This window comes from Copadichromis virginalis, linkage group LG22 (genome assembly GCF_057382275.1).
Source record: "Copadichromis virginalis isolate Kocher_CV1m ecotype Utaka linkage group LG22, C_Virginalis_male_GT1.1, whole genome shotgun sequence".
Taxonomy (NCBI): Eukaryota; Metazoa; Chordata; class Actinopteri; order Cichliformes; family Cichlidae; genus Copadichromis; species Copadichromis virginalis.
In genome coordinates this window covers 28,534,926-28,552,092 of record NC_140638.1, presented here as the reverse complement: position 1 = coordinate 28,552,092, position 17,167 = coordinate 28,534,926, and the positions used below count along the sequence as shown (strand labels likewise).

At 39.1% G+C, this 17,167-nt stretch overlaps 1 protein-coding gene across 6 annotated transcripts in view; it reads right to left on the bottom strand.

Moving 5' to 3' along the window:
• trappc9 (trafficking protein particle complex subunit 9) overlaps nucleotides 1-17,167 on the bottom strand; it is a 235,097-nt gene that overhangs the window by 147,609 nt on the left and 70,321 nt on the right. For all 6 annotated transcript variants that reach the window (XM_085445318.1, XM_085445320.1, XM_085445323.1 and 3 more), the window contains one exon: nucleotides 12,708-12,860. In XM_085445318.1, the coding sequence (XP_085301444.1) occupies nucleotides 12,708-12,860 (153 nt within the window). The remainder of the gene's footprint in view (nucleotides 1-12,707; nucleotides 12,861-17,167) is intronic.

The following is a 17,167-nucleotide window of genomic DNA, read 5'->3' as shown; positions in this document are numbered from 1 at the left end:
CACAGTCTCTTTCAGGAGACACACATGACTCGCCGTGTCCTGTGGTAAAGTGGGACCGTGTGAGTAATCAGTGTTGTGATTAACGATGGCACCCCTCACAATCATCACCTCCTTTTTCACCCACCTTCCAATCAGCATCTGTCTCGTTGCCTAACGGCCTCAGGGAAATTCAGGTGAACTCAGCATTTTTATCACAGGCGGCCTTGCTGCCAGTGTTTAAATAGAGGGGCAAAGATTGGGAGTGTCATTTCTGAAATAAATGGAACATTATTAGCAGAGATCTAGACGTCCATGAAATGCAGTGATGATAGGTCAGCTGCACTCACCTTTACGAGGCTTTTTCCTACAAGACAAGTATATCTAACAGATTTTGAAAATATGACCGTTACATTAGAATCTTTTTCAATTGGTCGTTCAGAGGAAGAACCATCAAGATAATGGAAAATGCAAGTCAAGCACTGCTGGACCCGATCCTCATTCAATATAAACTTTAACTGTTAAAGACCGCAGTGTTGATCACTGTGTTTAAAAGCGTTCTGTCACATATTGTGTATTTCAGCATAGTTGTCTTTTCTGGACATCACAATTCATGAAATTCAAACTACTGTGGCATATTTTTCAATGCAGCTGATAAACTTGTTATTATATGCTGCTCAAAATCTAAGATAATAAAAACATCACAGCATAACAAAGTTAATTAAACTGTGCAAGACGTAAAAACCACTGTGAATCCATTTGACCTGCTTTAGTAAAAAATGAAAGTGACCACATGGGAACAGCAGAAGCAAGAGCAAGACAACCCCCAGAAAAAAGGAAGTGGATTTGCTGACAGCAGCCCCAGACCATTGTTCTCTCTTCATCTCTCCTGACTGATTTTTCTCCAGTTTTACTTTTTATTATGTTCTTGTCACTACTGTTAGCATGTGATGATACATGCATGCCATTCAGGGTGCAAAGGTCATGCAGGATGGCACATCTAAACATGAAATAGTAAGGTGTTCCAAGCCTCCCAGCCCAGTCCCTATCTCAAAGGTGTAGAGGACATACAATGATTACAATAATCTCCAGCAGGCTAGTTCCTGACCAAACTATCAGAAACATGCAGATGAGGGTGGCATGAGGGCCTGACATCTTTTAGATGCACCTAAACTCACAGCCCAACATCCTGGATTTTGTTTGACATTTTCCAGAGAATACCAGAAACGACAGGTTCAGAGCCCAGTTCTCTTCATAGTGATGTCCAGACTAAACACATGTGACAATGAAAGAAGAAAGTCGAGCTGTCAGTTGATGCCCTGAAGCTCAAGCGCACTTAAGTTTTACAGCAGGACAATTATTTGATATACACAACAGCAAGTCCACCTCTGATTGTTTAAGTCTGGAGAAGTCTAGTCAAAGTCTGGACTAAAATCTGATTGTGATCCTTGCACATGCGCTTAAACAAGCTACGCCTGTTCAAAAAGTCTGCAATGTGGCTGAATTAAAACACTTCTGAAAAGAAGAGTGGGCCAAAATTCCTCCAGTGATGTAAAAGACTGATTAGCAGTTATCGCAAAATGTCAAAGAAGTTCTTTCTCCCAGGGATAGGTATCACTTAACGTCACACAGAGTCAGGTAGATTTGTTTTTTTCCTCTAATAAATGACGTAATCGTTTAAAAACTGTATTCTGTATTCCCTGGGATTATCTTTGTCTAATATTAAAATCTGTTTAATGATCTGAGACATGTAAATGTGGCAAATATGCAAAACACTTAGTTTAGAGCACATAGTTTAAGGCTTAGGACTTATGACTTTACAACAAAAAAAATAGTCAAGAAAGGGGTGAGGCATTGAGGCATCCCTCTGCAGAACCAATATGGTAATTATATATAGTAGAATGAACACATATTCCTGTTAAATAAAAAGACCACAAGGGAGGAAATGGTAATTCAAAGCTTCAGCTATGGAGTCTTTCAGGATCATCAAACCCACAACCTGATGTCTCCTTGATCTGAGGTGGAAGGTGGGACCTTGATTAATTTAAAAAGTTGACACAGTCTTGTAGAATTTAGTGGAAGTAAGACTAGATGACTGTCACTAGATGATAATTTGATTTAGCTTTCCTAATCAGGCTAGTGCAGACATTTCTTTGTGGCCTAGAGAAATCTTCAGGGAGAGACCTTGGATCGTTCTTGTGCTTTATCTCTGCTGTTGATGGCAATGAAGACTTGTGAACAGAGCCAAGTATTATATCTGCAACTAATTCTATTTTTAATGGGGGTTCATAAGATATAAAAACATTAAAAGTTTTGAACATTTAAAGTTTTCCAATTGCATGGATGGATCAGTAAAAGAAAATACAATCAGTGATAAGTTGTAGAAAAAAATTTATTTTTTTGTGTTGGTAATTTGTGCATAAGATTAGGGGATTGTAGTTGATAAGGCAGTGATTGGACTTTTTAACAGTGACATTAGCAAACAGGGTATTTGTGGCATCTTTTAGTTTTTTTATTCATTAATGTTAAGGATTTTTTTAGATTTTATCTGATATGTTTCTATGAGTTAAAAAAAAGATGATGTCTGGTAACATGTGAGGGAAAACAGCTAGCGATCAGAGCTGTTTCCATATTTATCAAATTTAGACATAGTAGCATAGTATTAGCATACATAGCAGTCTGACATAAAACTGCACATCAAAAATAAGCGTGCATGTCCAAACATACAAACACACAGTCAAACATGCATAGTTTGACATACAGTCTTACTTTCATCCCTTCATATGTACACCTCTGTACACTATGAGAAGAACAAAGACCAAAATGAAAATGGAACAGAGAGATTAAAGAAAGCCTAACCTATAAAATTAGTTTTGAGCTGTTATTTAAAACAAAATGATTCGACCAACCTGACAGACTGAGGAAGACTGTTCCAAAGTTTAGGAGCTACAGCCTCTAAAGAATGGTTCTCTGGTTTTAACACAGGCGCATCAAACAACTGAAGACCCCGATCAGACAACAAGAGAGGCCAACTGCTGGGGTCAGGTCTCATAGCTCTGCTACAGCAACAGAAGCTGGGCCATGTAGGGCTTTACATGTTATTAATAAAACTTTAGAATGAATCCTAAATTTCAGCAGAAATCAGTGAAGGGCAGTAAGTATAAGGATTCAGGCTACAGCTAGTTTTTGATAGCAGCCTAGTTGCTAGTTTCTAAACCGGGCTTACGGGCTAAGGAGGACAGTGAGACACACGTATAAAGTCAGTTAAAAGCGTACAGCACGCTAAAAACATCACAATCTTCACTCACTAGATTTGTCTTGTTGCGACTTCTCTCTCTTCCACAAAATTAAATTCCACTTGGGTCTCCGCTTTGATACTTTGATACATATCTATACCGTAAATAAGCATCTGCAGCTGATCCGAGTAGGACATCCGGGGAGCGTTTCAAACACAGGAGCAGATCTGGGAGCAAAACATCCCCTTTTCTTGGCTCTTTGTGTACATTAAGTTAACTTGCCGATGACGCCTGTGAATTTTTTAACTATGTATTACCTCATTTGGATTGATTTATTTTTATAAAGCATATAAATGCCTCCACATTTAAACTGAAAAACTAATTTTAGTTAGAAATCTAAGTGTCAAAGTGACAAAGATCAGGGAATGCGTGAAGTGATTAGCGATCACAGTCACTAGGATTTGATAGTATATGAGCTGAAAAGAGTGGAGTTGTTTCTTTCTCCTCCCTCATGATTTCATGAGACAGACCAATGTCCAACTTTGTTTGTTTGTATTATTTCAGAGTAAATTCAGCTTCTGTGAGACACCTTTCCCAAAGATTGATTACTCTTGTAGCTAAACTGAAGGATTAAGGTGGATTTCCACATCTTTTTGAAGGGAGATGCTTTTACAGCTTTACAATATTTTTTAAAAGCCACCTCTAGCAATGAGAGAAAGCAGGTTGCAAATGTTTATAAATGCTGCTTTGATTCATCAATGATATGTATCAAGATGAGAGTTATATGGAAACCTACATAAGATTTATATCAGGAATTGATTCATAGCATAATACCAACTCAATAAAACCTCTTGGATATTGGTCAGCTAAGCAGCAGAGGGGATTGCTAATCCTTTTCAGCCGCTTTGGTATTAATGAAATTAAGGGCAGGTGCACTAGAGGGGCAACTATGAGACAACCCCCCCAAAACAGAAATGGATTTACAGGTGAAGGCCACTGAGAGTTTTCCCTCATCTTCTCTGACAACTTTTACCCCCTCACTAGCTTTGATTTTGGCTAGGGTCAGTGTCACTACTGGTAGCATGCGGTAATACCTGTGCCCTACAGAGGCTGCACAGGTAGTTCAACTCTTCCAGGACGACACATCAATATATGCCACTGTCAGAAGGTTGGCTCTATATGCCAGCACAGTCTCAAGAGCATAAAGAAGATTCTAAGAGACAGCCGGTTACTTCAGGAGAGCTAGACAGGATCATAGAGGACCTTCACCAATCACCAGGACTGGTATCTCCAATAAAATTGATTCATGTTTGTGGCTGCAATGTGACAAAATGTGGAAAAGTTCAAGGGGGCCAAATACTTTTGCAAACCACTGTACTAGAATTAGAAGAGCCTACACTGGTGCAGTGGGTCCTAGGTACTTCATGATGCACGACACTGCCTGGCCTCATATGGTGCGAGTCTGCAGGCAGCTCCTGGAGGATGATGGAATCAATACCAAGCTCACCTCACTAAAAATAAGTAAAATACAACACCTCTGGGACATTATGTTTCAAGGTGTCTTTAAATTCAGTTCTCTGTAGGCTGAGCATTTCCATTTGCACCAAATGGCATCCTTATATTCCTAACATATTACCTTGTCCATACGAGTATAGATGTCCAGCATTATTTATTTTTTTCCCTGATGTGATTTCAAAGCTTTTCTTTTACATTTTTCGATCAGTGTATTTTAACAAATTCTTTTCTGATAGTGAGCACTACAGACTGATTTAGTCTGTACCTTGGAAGTAAAAACAAAGTTTTTGAAACAAAGATTTTCTCCAAAAAAAGAATCCACATACTCGAGCTGTTCACAACAGCAAAAATATAAAAAGCTTCCATGGAAAGGAAAGTGTAGATTGAATAGCAGCTGTGCTGTATGATTTGACAACGAGAGTACATTTGAAATCTAACATCAAAATGTCACAGGTTAAATACTTTTAAAAAAGGTGTTCTTAAGAGCTCAGCCTGGTGGTCTAAGTTAAAAGTTAAGTAATCTGAAACTAGCTACATCAGTAGGACAGCAGTGCATACGCTCAGAGATGTCGACTGAGGACATGCAAGATTTTAAAAAAAAAAATTCTTCCAGCCTCCAGTGATGCGTCTCTGGCGTCTCTTTCTCTGACAGTTGCAGACACTGACTACGGTACAAGGTGCTGTCTTCAAAGACAGCCGCAGCATTAATGTAGACACTGACACTGTCATTAGATACGACGCCCACACCATTTAACACAATAAAGCACTGTAAGTCAAGGCCCATTACTCCTGAGTGATGACATCACTTCCATTTGATCCTGTGTTATGATTTCGTGGTTTTGAGCTGGACACAGAATGAGAGATAAGCCTGTCTGAGGATAAATCATTGAGGGTCAACCTGTTTTGAATGTTGCCTCTGTTTCCCGTGGCATAATTTAACCCACTGGTCTCAGCTCAAACACTACACACTGAGTGCCACGTGGACAGTTAAGCTAGCAGGCTGATTTTCTCTGCACCGTGGTGAATTACTGCACATAATTGTGTACAGTTGCATTAAGTAACAACACACAAGTAGTGTGCACACCGAATCTCTGACCACACACAGAGTTTGTTTTCATATTTCATGTGGGCAAAGTAAAGGAAAGTTTCCATGTGTCCACATTCGTATTCATCCACATGCTCACAGCCATCTTCAGATTTTGTTATTGCAGTTTTTAACAACTATATTCATTCAGGACTGATTGTGTTGACCTACTTGTGCTACCAAGGACAATGAATATTTATAACACAGAGAAATTTCAATTAAATGGATCGGTAACAATGGGCATCTTTTTGCTTTCATTTTTAAAAAAATCTTATTAAAATTTTATTTGTTGTTATAATTGCTTTTGACACAGGATACGTGAACAGTTGGTCACAAGCATTTCTTCAGATTAGATTTTGTTTAGCTGGCTAAACATTTAAGAAACTGCTACAAAATATGGGTACTCCTTTTTAATAAAAACTACAACACATTTACATTAGCTTAGCTAGAAAAGTGGCTGTCTACCCAAAGTGTAAAAGACCCTATCATCTAACTTTTACAAGAGGACAAACGTGTCTTTTGAAATACTGAACCAGGGCCCTTCACAGCATACTGAATACTAATCATCCCTGTTCGTTCGTTTCACAAAGAGAGTATGACATTTAGGGTCATCTTGAAAGGTAGATATGAAATGTAAAAGTAAGAGTAGAGGTTAAATGTGACATGAAGAAGAGGTCAGTCCGAAGTAATGTGATATTAGGAATCCACATATATAATTCCCTATAATACAAAAAATGGCAGTAAAAACGGTTTTAAACAGATCTGTATAGTATCATTAACACTTTTAACACTAATAACCTTCAGATAAGTCTGTTGACCTTCAAGCAGAGGTCAGGGGTCAAACGTAACATGATATTTTATATTTTTAAACTTTACATTTATTTACAATACACACCACATCTGTAAGAATCGTAGCTTTTAAGTTAGAGTAACAATGATTTTTGTCAATTTTCAACCAATAAATCAATAAGTTGATCTTGAAGACCTCGTGGAAAACACCAAAACAGAAAATGGCTCAATGGTTTTCTGGCACATTTTTTCAAGGTTGTTAAAAAGAGTGCTGCCATGAAGAAAATCGCATATTTCAGCAATTCAGCATTGTTTTTGGTCTTTGCAGATCAACACATTGTTTATATGAGCAGTGCCGTTTTTTGTGGATTGTATTTCTTAGACACAAATTCATGTCATCTTGAAATGCCGAATCATAACAAAAGGGTAGATTATTGCTCAATGATTTGCCACAAATGGTATTTAAACCATTGCTTGGGGACAGAAAAACTTTGAAAAGAAATAAGAAAGCCTGTGCCGATCAATATCATCGTCAATAATGTTCCACTCAAACGTTTCCTTTAGAGAGGTAATATGCATCTGTTTCATACACCACAAAACAACTGCATAAACAGCCAAGTATCTTATTCCCTCTGGGCAAGATACTCGGGCCAAGTTGCCTCTGATAAAATAAGGACTTGTCCATACATGGCAGAATTAAAATGTATGTGTCACCATATGCGTTGGCTAAGCGATACAATTAAACTGCTGCTGAATGTAGCAGTTGTGCTAAAGATAATCAAGGTTTTACAGTTTAATTAGCAAAGATGGCAGAACTTCCATAATCTGTAAACCATCACAATCCTCCACGGAGCACAGGCAGAAAAAACTAAATCTTTCTGCAAAGCAAGTTCATCAGCATGTTAACACAGCGTTATTAATGTGACTCCATTACATAGCATCAAATGTGTTTAATAAAAACGGCATCCCATAGTGTCACTATAGTAACTGCTTTTTATAGCAGAAAACAAGTCTTATCTCCTTATTTCAGGGCCTCAATTATTGCTCAGCTAATTAAAACATTAAAGCAGTGTCGCTTAAATGACCTCATGAGGCGAGTTGGCACTGGAGCTGAGATAAACATGCAGCATTGTATGCGTTTACTTTCCCTGTCATTTGAATTCATGTGCAAGTACACGCAAACACACTGAGAAAAATACTCTGTGCTGCACGAGCAGGTCCGTATTGATCGCTCATTAATATTCATCAGCCCATAGAGGCTGTAGTAAAGAGGTTCAACAGTGTGAAGAGAGCTTGGGAATGAGACAGGAAAGAAAGAAGGCTGGGCATGAACTATGAGAGGCTACGAGGAGGAACACAATGAATGAGCTTCGAGGTAGGGGAGAAGGTCGGACTATTTTTTTAAGCAGAAATAAGAATTAGAAGAGAGGAAATCCAAGCGAGGAAACGAAAAGCTAGGAGGGAAATGGAGGTGTGGAGACCTTGAGACCTCGATCCTATTACTGCAGAATCTTAAATAAGGCAGGCAGAATGCCTGGAACAAGAACACTCCTCTGTACAGCAGCACATGAACACTCATCAGCAATCAATATGTACATAATTTGAGACGGATAGTTCAAAGATGACTTTACTATTTTCCATTGCAGGGCTAGCCCTCAAAATGATTATCTTACTGATCACCAGTTTAGTTCAGCGATTGCTTTGTCTATAAAAATGGAAAGAAATAGGCTAAATGTACTTGTGCAATGACAGAAAAGAGGAAAGCTCCTGAATTTGAAAAGGTAAAGCCATCATTTTTTTTAAAACACCAACAATTATTCAAAATTTCTGTCAGCTACTGTTCCGTCTATTGTTTCAACACCACTCCACTGAAAGACAAATGCAAAAGTAACCATCGGTAGAGAAGTTTCAATCAAGACACTTGACATTATTACAGAAACCATCCATTTTCTTAAATGACTATGCAACTCACTGTGACAGGGGGCTAGAGCTTTTCCCAGCTGTCATTAAGCAATTCAGAGTCATTTTACAATCATTAGCTGAACCAATATGTATGTTTCTGCACTGAGAAAAGCGGGGCACCTGAGGAAACTTACAAAGACACAATCCCACACAGAAAGGCCTCAGCTGACCTGCATGCTCGAGCCAGGAACCTTTTTTCCTGTGAGGCGAGAGCACTAATCCATGTCTTATTACTAACGAAGCCTTTTTTTTAAAAAATATTCATGGTTAGCTTATAAATATGTTACGGTACGCAAGCAGAGATATACAGACCTGATAATTTAGCCAGACTGAGACTGGGGTTTATAAAGCTCAATTACGATCTGATTCTTTTATTTTTATTGGACTCCACTGTATAGGTGGCTGCGGTTCAAAAGGCAGGGCAGGTCATCTACTAATCGGAGGGTTGCGAGTTCAATCGCTGGCAAGAGGCTGAACCCAGAGTGTCTCCTGATGCATTCATCACAGTGCAAATGTGAAAGCACTTGGACATATAAAGAAGCACTTGAATGGGTGAATGACGCATGCTGTGCTTTGAGTGGTAGAAAAGCACAAAATAAGAACCACTAATTACCACTAACTGTGCAGTTTTTGGGCCGGGGTTCTGTTTTTTGTTTTTTAAATAGCCCAACAGCTCCGCAGCATTTTGGATCATTTTTAATGATAAAGTTAAAGATACACTAGTGCTGCCACACTAGTGTGTGATACCCACTAATATGTGATCACTTTTATGTGAATTAATTTAAGTAATTTTACTTTCAATGTAAGTGATATTTCCATTTGGGAATGCCCTAAATAACTACAGTAATTTTAACAGGAAACTTGGTAACTACCCCGGGATATTTGTAGCGGACGCTCCATTTTTGTACCAGTAGGTGGGAGTGTGAGACCATGGTTTGGCCTGTTGTTAGCAGCCTGAATATGGCGTTATTTTTGTGCCACTATTCTGAGCGCACGTAAAAAAAAATTTGCAGGTGCAAGTGTTGCATTTTGAGGAGAAATTTATTTTGAGTGAAGAAAAGCTGAATTTGAGTGAACAAAATTCATTGCTGCGTGCAAAAAATGTATTTCAGTGTTTGCTATTATCCACACACACAATAGCAGCCCCTCTCGCTCAGTTTTTGCACTTGCGCTCGCTCGCAATGTGTCGCTCGCGCTCTCAACATTTCAGCCCGTGCGCGCTCAACTCGTTCTGTACACCGTTATATTTGTGCCACAAAACCAGCCAATCACAGACTTGGATGCAAAAAAAATCTGATTGGCTGTTTTTGTCTCCAACCAGCTCGAAATGACGAAATGCAATATCCCAGAATCCATTTCGTCCAAAACTCAAACGAGGCAGTGGCGGAGGAACACAGAGTGGCAGAGTTTGAAATATTACTCTTTGTGGGTCACAAAATAAACTTTTAAGATATTTTCATGCGAGAATGGTGCTGTGTAAACTTCTAATATCTGCTCGATTTATCAAGACATCACATATTTGCATAAGTGCTCTAACGTTTTTGGAGATGCCTGTTACCCACCAGCTGACCGAATACCTGGACTGGCCATTGGGCATTTACCCGGCATTTGCCCGGTGGGCCAATGGTGATTTTTCATTTTTATGTTAGTTTGTTTGTTTTTGTAATGGTATAAACAATGAAAGGTGGTGGATTAGCCAGCTGGTAATAATCAACTCTGGGCTGGACCAATTACAATACATCCGTATTGAGGGGAAAAGACTTCAGCGAGAATAAAAAAGACACAAAGCTGGAGTTATTCTGTGTCTTAGCTGCCTCTTCTCTCCTCATTCTCCCTCCCTCTCCTGTTGCTACTTCAATCATGAAACTGATCAATGATCAGCTGATCGTCTCTCTTGTTTGTTTATCTCCCACTTTGCGCCAGAAACAGGAAACCAGCGGATGTTGCGCTAAACAACAACAGCAGCACGTTCAAAATTGATCAGCTGTTGTTAGAATTTATTTAAAATTAATTTCTAGTATCAGCTGATGTTTGCTGGAGCCACAGCTGTAAAGCTGGAAACATGAAGGTGATACAAATCATACATATATACCAACAAAACAGTGTACATCACTGTCACAACAGCGTTTGTTTTCGTTCAAAGGCTTTATGGTTTTTCCAATAATACCTGGTGGTGTAGTCGGTGATTTTTTTGTCAGTTCAGCCTTATATATTATGTTTAACCCGAGTTCCCACCCGGTCAGCTGGTGGGTAACAGGCATCTCCGAAAACGTTGGAGCACTTATGCAAATGTGATGTCTTGATAAATCGAGCAGATATTTGAAGTTCACACAGCTACATTCTAACATGAAAATATCTTAAAAGTTTATTTTGTGTCCCAGAAAGAGTAATATTTCAAACTCCGCCACTCTGTGTTCCTCCGCCACTGCCTCGTTTGAGCTTTGGACGAAATGGATTCTGGGATATTGCATTTCGTCCTTTCGAGCTGATTGGAGACAAAAACAGCCAATCAGATTTTTTTGCATCCAAGTCTGTGATTGGCTGGTTTTGTGGCACAAATATAACGGTGTACAGAAAGAGTTGAGCGTGCACGGGCAGAAATGTTGAGAGCGTGAGCGACACATTGCGAGCGCAAATACAAAAACTGAGCGAGAGGGGCTGCTATTGTGCGTGTGTATATGGATAATAGCAAACACGGATATACATTTTTTGCATGCAGCAATGAATTTTGTTCACTCAAATTCAGCTTTTCTTCGCTCAAAATAAATTTCTCCTCAAAATGCAACACTTGCACCTGCAAACCTTTTTTACGTGCGCTCAGAATAGTGGCACAAAAATAACGCCATACCCTGAAGCGCATGCTCCGCGCTGTTTTCTCATAATGGCGGAGTATTCAGGAAACGGCAAACCACGTCTCCCTGTCTGATCATTTCTTTCCTATTTACAGGTTCGCATCGTGCCCGAAATAGAATATAATAGCAATCACATCCATTATATAGCATAGATTAATCATTACGGTTGGAAAGTGAAAGCGTACAACATTGTGTAGTACAGTAAATTAGACTTTTGTAAGTATCTGTTTACGGCTTTAGCAGCATGCTATGGTTAGCATGTTAGTTTGGGTCACACACCTATGCTCTGTGATGTTAGTGATCGGCTCCACCGTTATTCTGTATTGTTTTAGTATCTTGTTTTCTGCCATAAAGTGTTTCCGTGAATTCAGTGCACATGTCAAGATGGTGCTGATTACACCATTCTTTCAAACTATTTGAGATTTATAGATTTGTCTTGTTGGAATTCATTTTGAACCAAGTCTTACAAGAAAATTGGTCATGTTTATGACATTAGAATGTGTTAATTCCCTTTAGTCTAGTTGGTAACAGAACACATATGGAGAATGTGTGAGCTATGTTAAGAATAATAAATACACAGTTGTAATACTGTAAAAGAAATAAAAGGAGTGCATAATTGTGAATTTGAATAAATAATGGCGGAGTATTCAGGAAACGGCAAGCCACGTCTCCCTGTCTGATCATTTCTTTCCTGTTTACAGGACACATATATAGCTGTCTACAGGTGCTGCCACCCGGTACCTGTAACACCAACATAGACCAAAAATAAAGTTTAATGATTTTTTAAAATAAGATAATACAACTATTGAACCATTTAGTACAAATTTAATTTCCCGTGGTAAATATAAGACTAAAATTGCCATAGTTAAAGCAGTTTTCAATGTTTAGTTCCAGTAGCTTATTAAAAATATGTCGTGTTATTTAGTGCTTAGTCTGTTTAAGAGGGTTATCATGAATTAAGATGATATCAGCACAGACTGGTCAGGACAGGTGACAAACTTGATTGAACCTTTTTTTGATGTTATTTATGCTTCTTTTTATTTAGTTTTGTTTTTTCTAATGAGCATCAAACATACCTGTCTGGCATGCCTAGTTGCACTTGCACACAAACATACATCTCGATAAAGGTTGAAATGTTAAAATCTCTAATGTTGTAGTACCTAAATATTGATAAATAAGTACTAACCTGTAAACCTTGATGATTATTTACACCTATAGATTGTAACCTTATAGTAAACAGGAAACAGTCAACTGCATTTTTCATCTTTAGTGCTGAATTATGAGAGGGCTCACCATCGTTGAGGTCCTGCAGCAGGTTTTCCTGGCCGGAGAAGTCGAGCTTGACTTTGATGTTGACAGTCAGTGTCACAGACTGGCCCGGCTTTAGAGGCAGGTGAGACAATGCCTCATCTAACTCCCAGCTCAGAAATTCCCCAAACACTTTTTCTGCAAACACACAAAACAAACATAAAGGATCGGTGAAACAAAGAAATATCGGAAAACAAATGCCAAGGAATTTCCCATTGGGATACAAGGTGGCAAGACGTGGATGCAAAAGTATTTGGTCAAAGTAAACAGAGACGCGCATGGAGCCATTTGAATGCAGCTTGCGCAAATGTGTGCTTACCAGAGCACTTGTTGGTGTGTGTGTGTTTTGTTCAAGACAATGGAAAGAAACAGCATCTGAGGGGCATCTGATTTACCTGCCTCAGGCTGCACCATACAAGGTGTTACTATCACATTTCTTCTGCAGTAAGCTTTCAAGAGCAACAAAGCCGCCGATGGATCTTTTACCCACCAGTCTCTCGGTGCCCATCACTATACCTGATGCTCTAATTTATGCCACAAACCCCTGCTACCTGCGAAAAATGGCTCAGCTGCATCCACTTCAGACAGAAGTGCCAAATGAATGATACATCACCTGAATAAAAGCATGTGTTCTGTCTGTGCAGGTGAGCCTCTCCTGCTCTGAGGTATTGGAGGAACAGCAAGCAGGCTGGGTTTAACACGCACTCACAGAATAAAGTGATATGCAAGCTCGCTGCAAGAACAACGGTTTACAATTCCCTGCTTGATTCATAAGCAAAGCATTTAAAAAACCCTCTAAGAGGATGTGAACAGAGGCAGCATTAAATAAAGATTTTGTGAATAACACTCCCCTTTAAATATTCATAAACTCAGAGCTTTTTGCAGTGAATTAAAGGAGAGGGGGGGAGGCAATGAGATGAAGTAAATGAAAGGGGAAAGGGGGAAGCTATTTATTTAAATATGCAACATCAGGCCTCACATTTCTACAGGTAAACAGCTATGATTGTGGATGATGTCATCACACTCTTTGATTACAAGTCACAAGAATAGCAGCAGAAATGAGGCCTGTCTGAGGTGCAATAGGGCGAAAGTACAGGCCACCAGTGCAAAGCAGAGCTAATTTTAAAAGCCATGTAATCAATAACACCACTGTGAAAGTTGTATTGCTCAGCTGTGTTGGGTTAAAGATGCGCTCTACATTCGAATTTTAAAGAGATTTATGAATATCATTTTCAATTTTCAAACAAACGTCAAGCTAATGCCCAATTTGCGTAATTCTTCTGAAAAACCAATCATTTCAAATTAAGATTACAAATCTCTAGCTTAATAAAATCAGTAGTCAGACACATTTCTCATGATCAAGTCTGTCTGTAGATTCAAGAGCTGCGTTTCTCTGAGCCACTGTTCTGGCTGATTCTGCTATGGAGCTCTCCTTTGTTGATGACCAGATCTTTTTTTTAATGAACCATCACAAATACACTTAAATAACCTCACGGGACAAAATGCAGTCCTGTTTAATCAGATTTGATCACCTGCGTTCAACCTTCTCTGTGTAAATGTACATTTTTGAGAGCTAAAGCAACAAGTGTTAAGAATTATAGTTGTTGCAGTGACTAACTTTGATTACAAGGTGATGGGAGGCAACCTGTCTTCAAACAATTGCGGCCCAACTCTTGTTGTCATGTAATTGCTTTCCAATTTACACAACCCATTGCGGTCAGTCTGAGTCAGTCTACTCCGATGAGCCTGTGTCTCTTTACAACTCAACCAGTGGACAACTGACTGTATTCTAGTCGTATTCAAATATGAAAGTGAGTCGAGGAATTTCACATCTGTGAGGTTCTGACTGGACACCGAATGTAAGTAGACGGCAACAGATTTTCTCCAATTCATCACAGTTAATCACCGTATCATCACAAACAGTTTGCATGAAATTGCTAACTTGACCTCCTTCAACCACAAAGAGCAGATTAACTCCATCTTATTATGTTTATTTGAAAATACCAACTGAATGTGAAAGATCCTTGGCTTAAAAGCAACCATTGTGCAAGTCATTGACAGACCACCACAAACATTTTGTTCGTGCACTGGTCTCCAACCACTGTGTTTGCTAATGTGACTACAGCAGAAAGTAGGAAAATGACAGCTGTTTCCTGTCCTCCTTATATGCTCTGTATAGTTTGACGCAGCTTCTGTTTTAAAAAGAATAATAATAATAAAAATAATAATTCTTCCAAGCATTGTCTTGAGTGACTGTGATTAGCTGCACTGGCCCCATCAAAACCAGAACATGTGTTAGGTGCCCCTAGTACTCCGAAGGGAGTCATCCTGATGGAGTCAAATGACAAAGAAACACAGAGGCAGCCGACAGTCTGCTCATGGTAACACAGTCACTGGAGCATTAATAATCCCGTTTACCTTTCATGTTACGGGCTGTGCAGACAAAAGTATTTCATCCTCGTGAGACATGAATTTGTACAGAAGTGTTTCTGAAAGACGACTGAAGCGAGGTTTATATCTAAAGCGCAGCAATGAAGTTACAGTGATGAACGAAAGGTCTGACACCAGTTTATTTTCTGCTATTAAGAAACGATTCAGTTTATGTCTATGCTTATTTAAAACTAATACAATAAATTGCTACCTTTGTTATCTATACAGTCGTATGAATATATATTTATTTCTGGGAAAATGGCGCGGTCTCATATTCCAAGATGGCTGTGTGCGCGCGCTGCGGCAGAAAGAGTAATGTTTTGTTTGTTTTGCCACAGATGTCTTCCTATTGTGACTGTGCTCATCTTTTATTCATTCAGCTCCCAGAGAGAATGGAGAGCGAGGCTCTCTCAGCTGTGGCCTGTCTAAAGCCACTACCAGTTTATGACAAAGGAGGCACAGGTGGGAACAAGTAACACGATGATCAGGAAAGACTAGTTTTGTCCACATGGTGCTACACTACCACAGCCTCTGTCCCCAGACTGGATCAGACATGCAGCCCAGGCGTGATATCATAATGCTGAGTATATGTATGACTGAACAACGCCTAGGGAGAAAAATATGAAGTACCACAAGTTTATCAATGCATGAAACCTGACGACACTCAACTCCACAGGAGGCCAGACACAAAATATGCAATGAGAATTTGTGCACCTGACACATTCTCACTCAATCTTAGTGTGCAATGTTAAAGTAGTGATTAGTTTTCCATCTAAATGTAGCACAAAAAAAATTAGCAAAGAAAACATGCAAATCAACACATTTTCCGCTGAACAGCTGGTGCCGTTAATTCATCCAGGTGGGCCTCGTTAAGTCGCTGAAGAAGAAAAAGCTCAAAGAAAATTATGTTAAGAGACAACGTAACCTTAAATGAATGCTAAAGATGGTGAAAACATGGCACCTACTTTCATGATTGTGATGAATGATGCTGTCTGTTCAATCCAGGAAAAAAAAAACACATTGAATGCTTCCATCCGCCACCAAAACAACATGTTTTGGTTTTTATTGCTCCATTTTTACTCCAGCTCAATCCGAATTTACACCAACTTTAAGTCAAGCGGAAGAATGTTTTGTGAAATTTTTGCCAGCCAATTCTTTTTAAGATGTCTGCTTCAACTCATCTAAAACTAACACACAGCTTTAACATGAGTGCTGTAAATCATTGATCATCTTTGAGGTTTTATACCCATTACTGCAAAAACTGTGTTTCAAATGTAAAGAAAAAAAACAGTTAACATTAACATCATTAGCAGCACCGGTTGGCGGTACTGATGCTTACTTGATGGTTGTTTTGTTTTTCAAATGGATTTGAATAACATACTAACTAAAGATGTTCTTTTCTAATAAGAGGTAAATCACAATCCTTATACGAGTGTATTTTATCATCAAAGTTAATGTGTTAGAAGCGTAAGGATTTGATCAAGTTTGAAAAAGCCCAAGTTGTGTTGCTAGAGGACTGGGTCACAGCAGCTCTCGTAGGGTGGTCCTGGTCTGCTGTGGTCACTAGGTGTTTTAAGAAAGGACCAGTAATGAACCAGTGACAGAGTTGTAAGTGGCAAAGGCTCACTGATGCATGTGGGTATTGAAGGCTGGTCTGTATGGTCCGATCTAACAGATGAGCTACTGTAAGTGCTGAAAAAGTTGATCTCACTTTTCCTGTTTTGGGAGCAAAAGCAGGAACAACACAATATTAGGCATGTGTTCGTAGTTTTATGCCTGATCGGTGTACAGACACCATGATGTTTTGCAGACATGTATAAAACTATACACTTGTTTCTTGCATACATTTCCATCTGCACCTGTTTTCCTTATACAGACACACGGAGAGGGTACAATTATCAAAGTGGTCAGTTATTTAGAGTTACGTTTTCTCACAATCAAAATGTTTTGCTATGATCTGATATGAAAGGCACCTCTACCCAACCCTGACATGCACATTTTAAAGGAACCCAAAC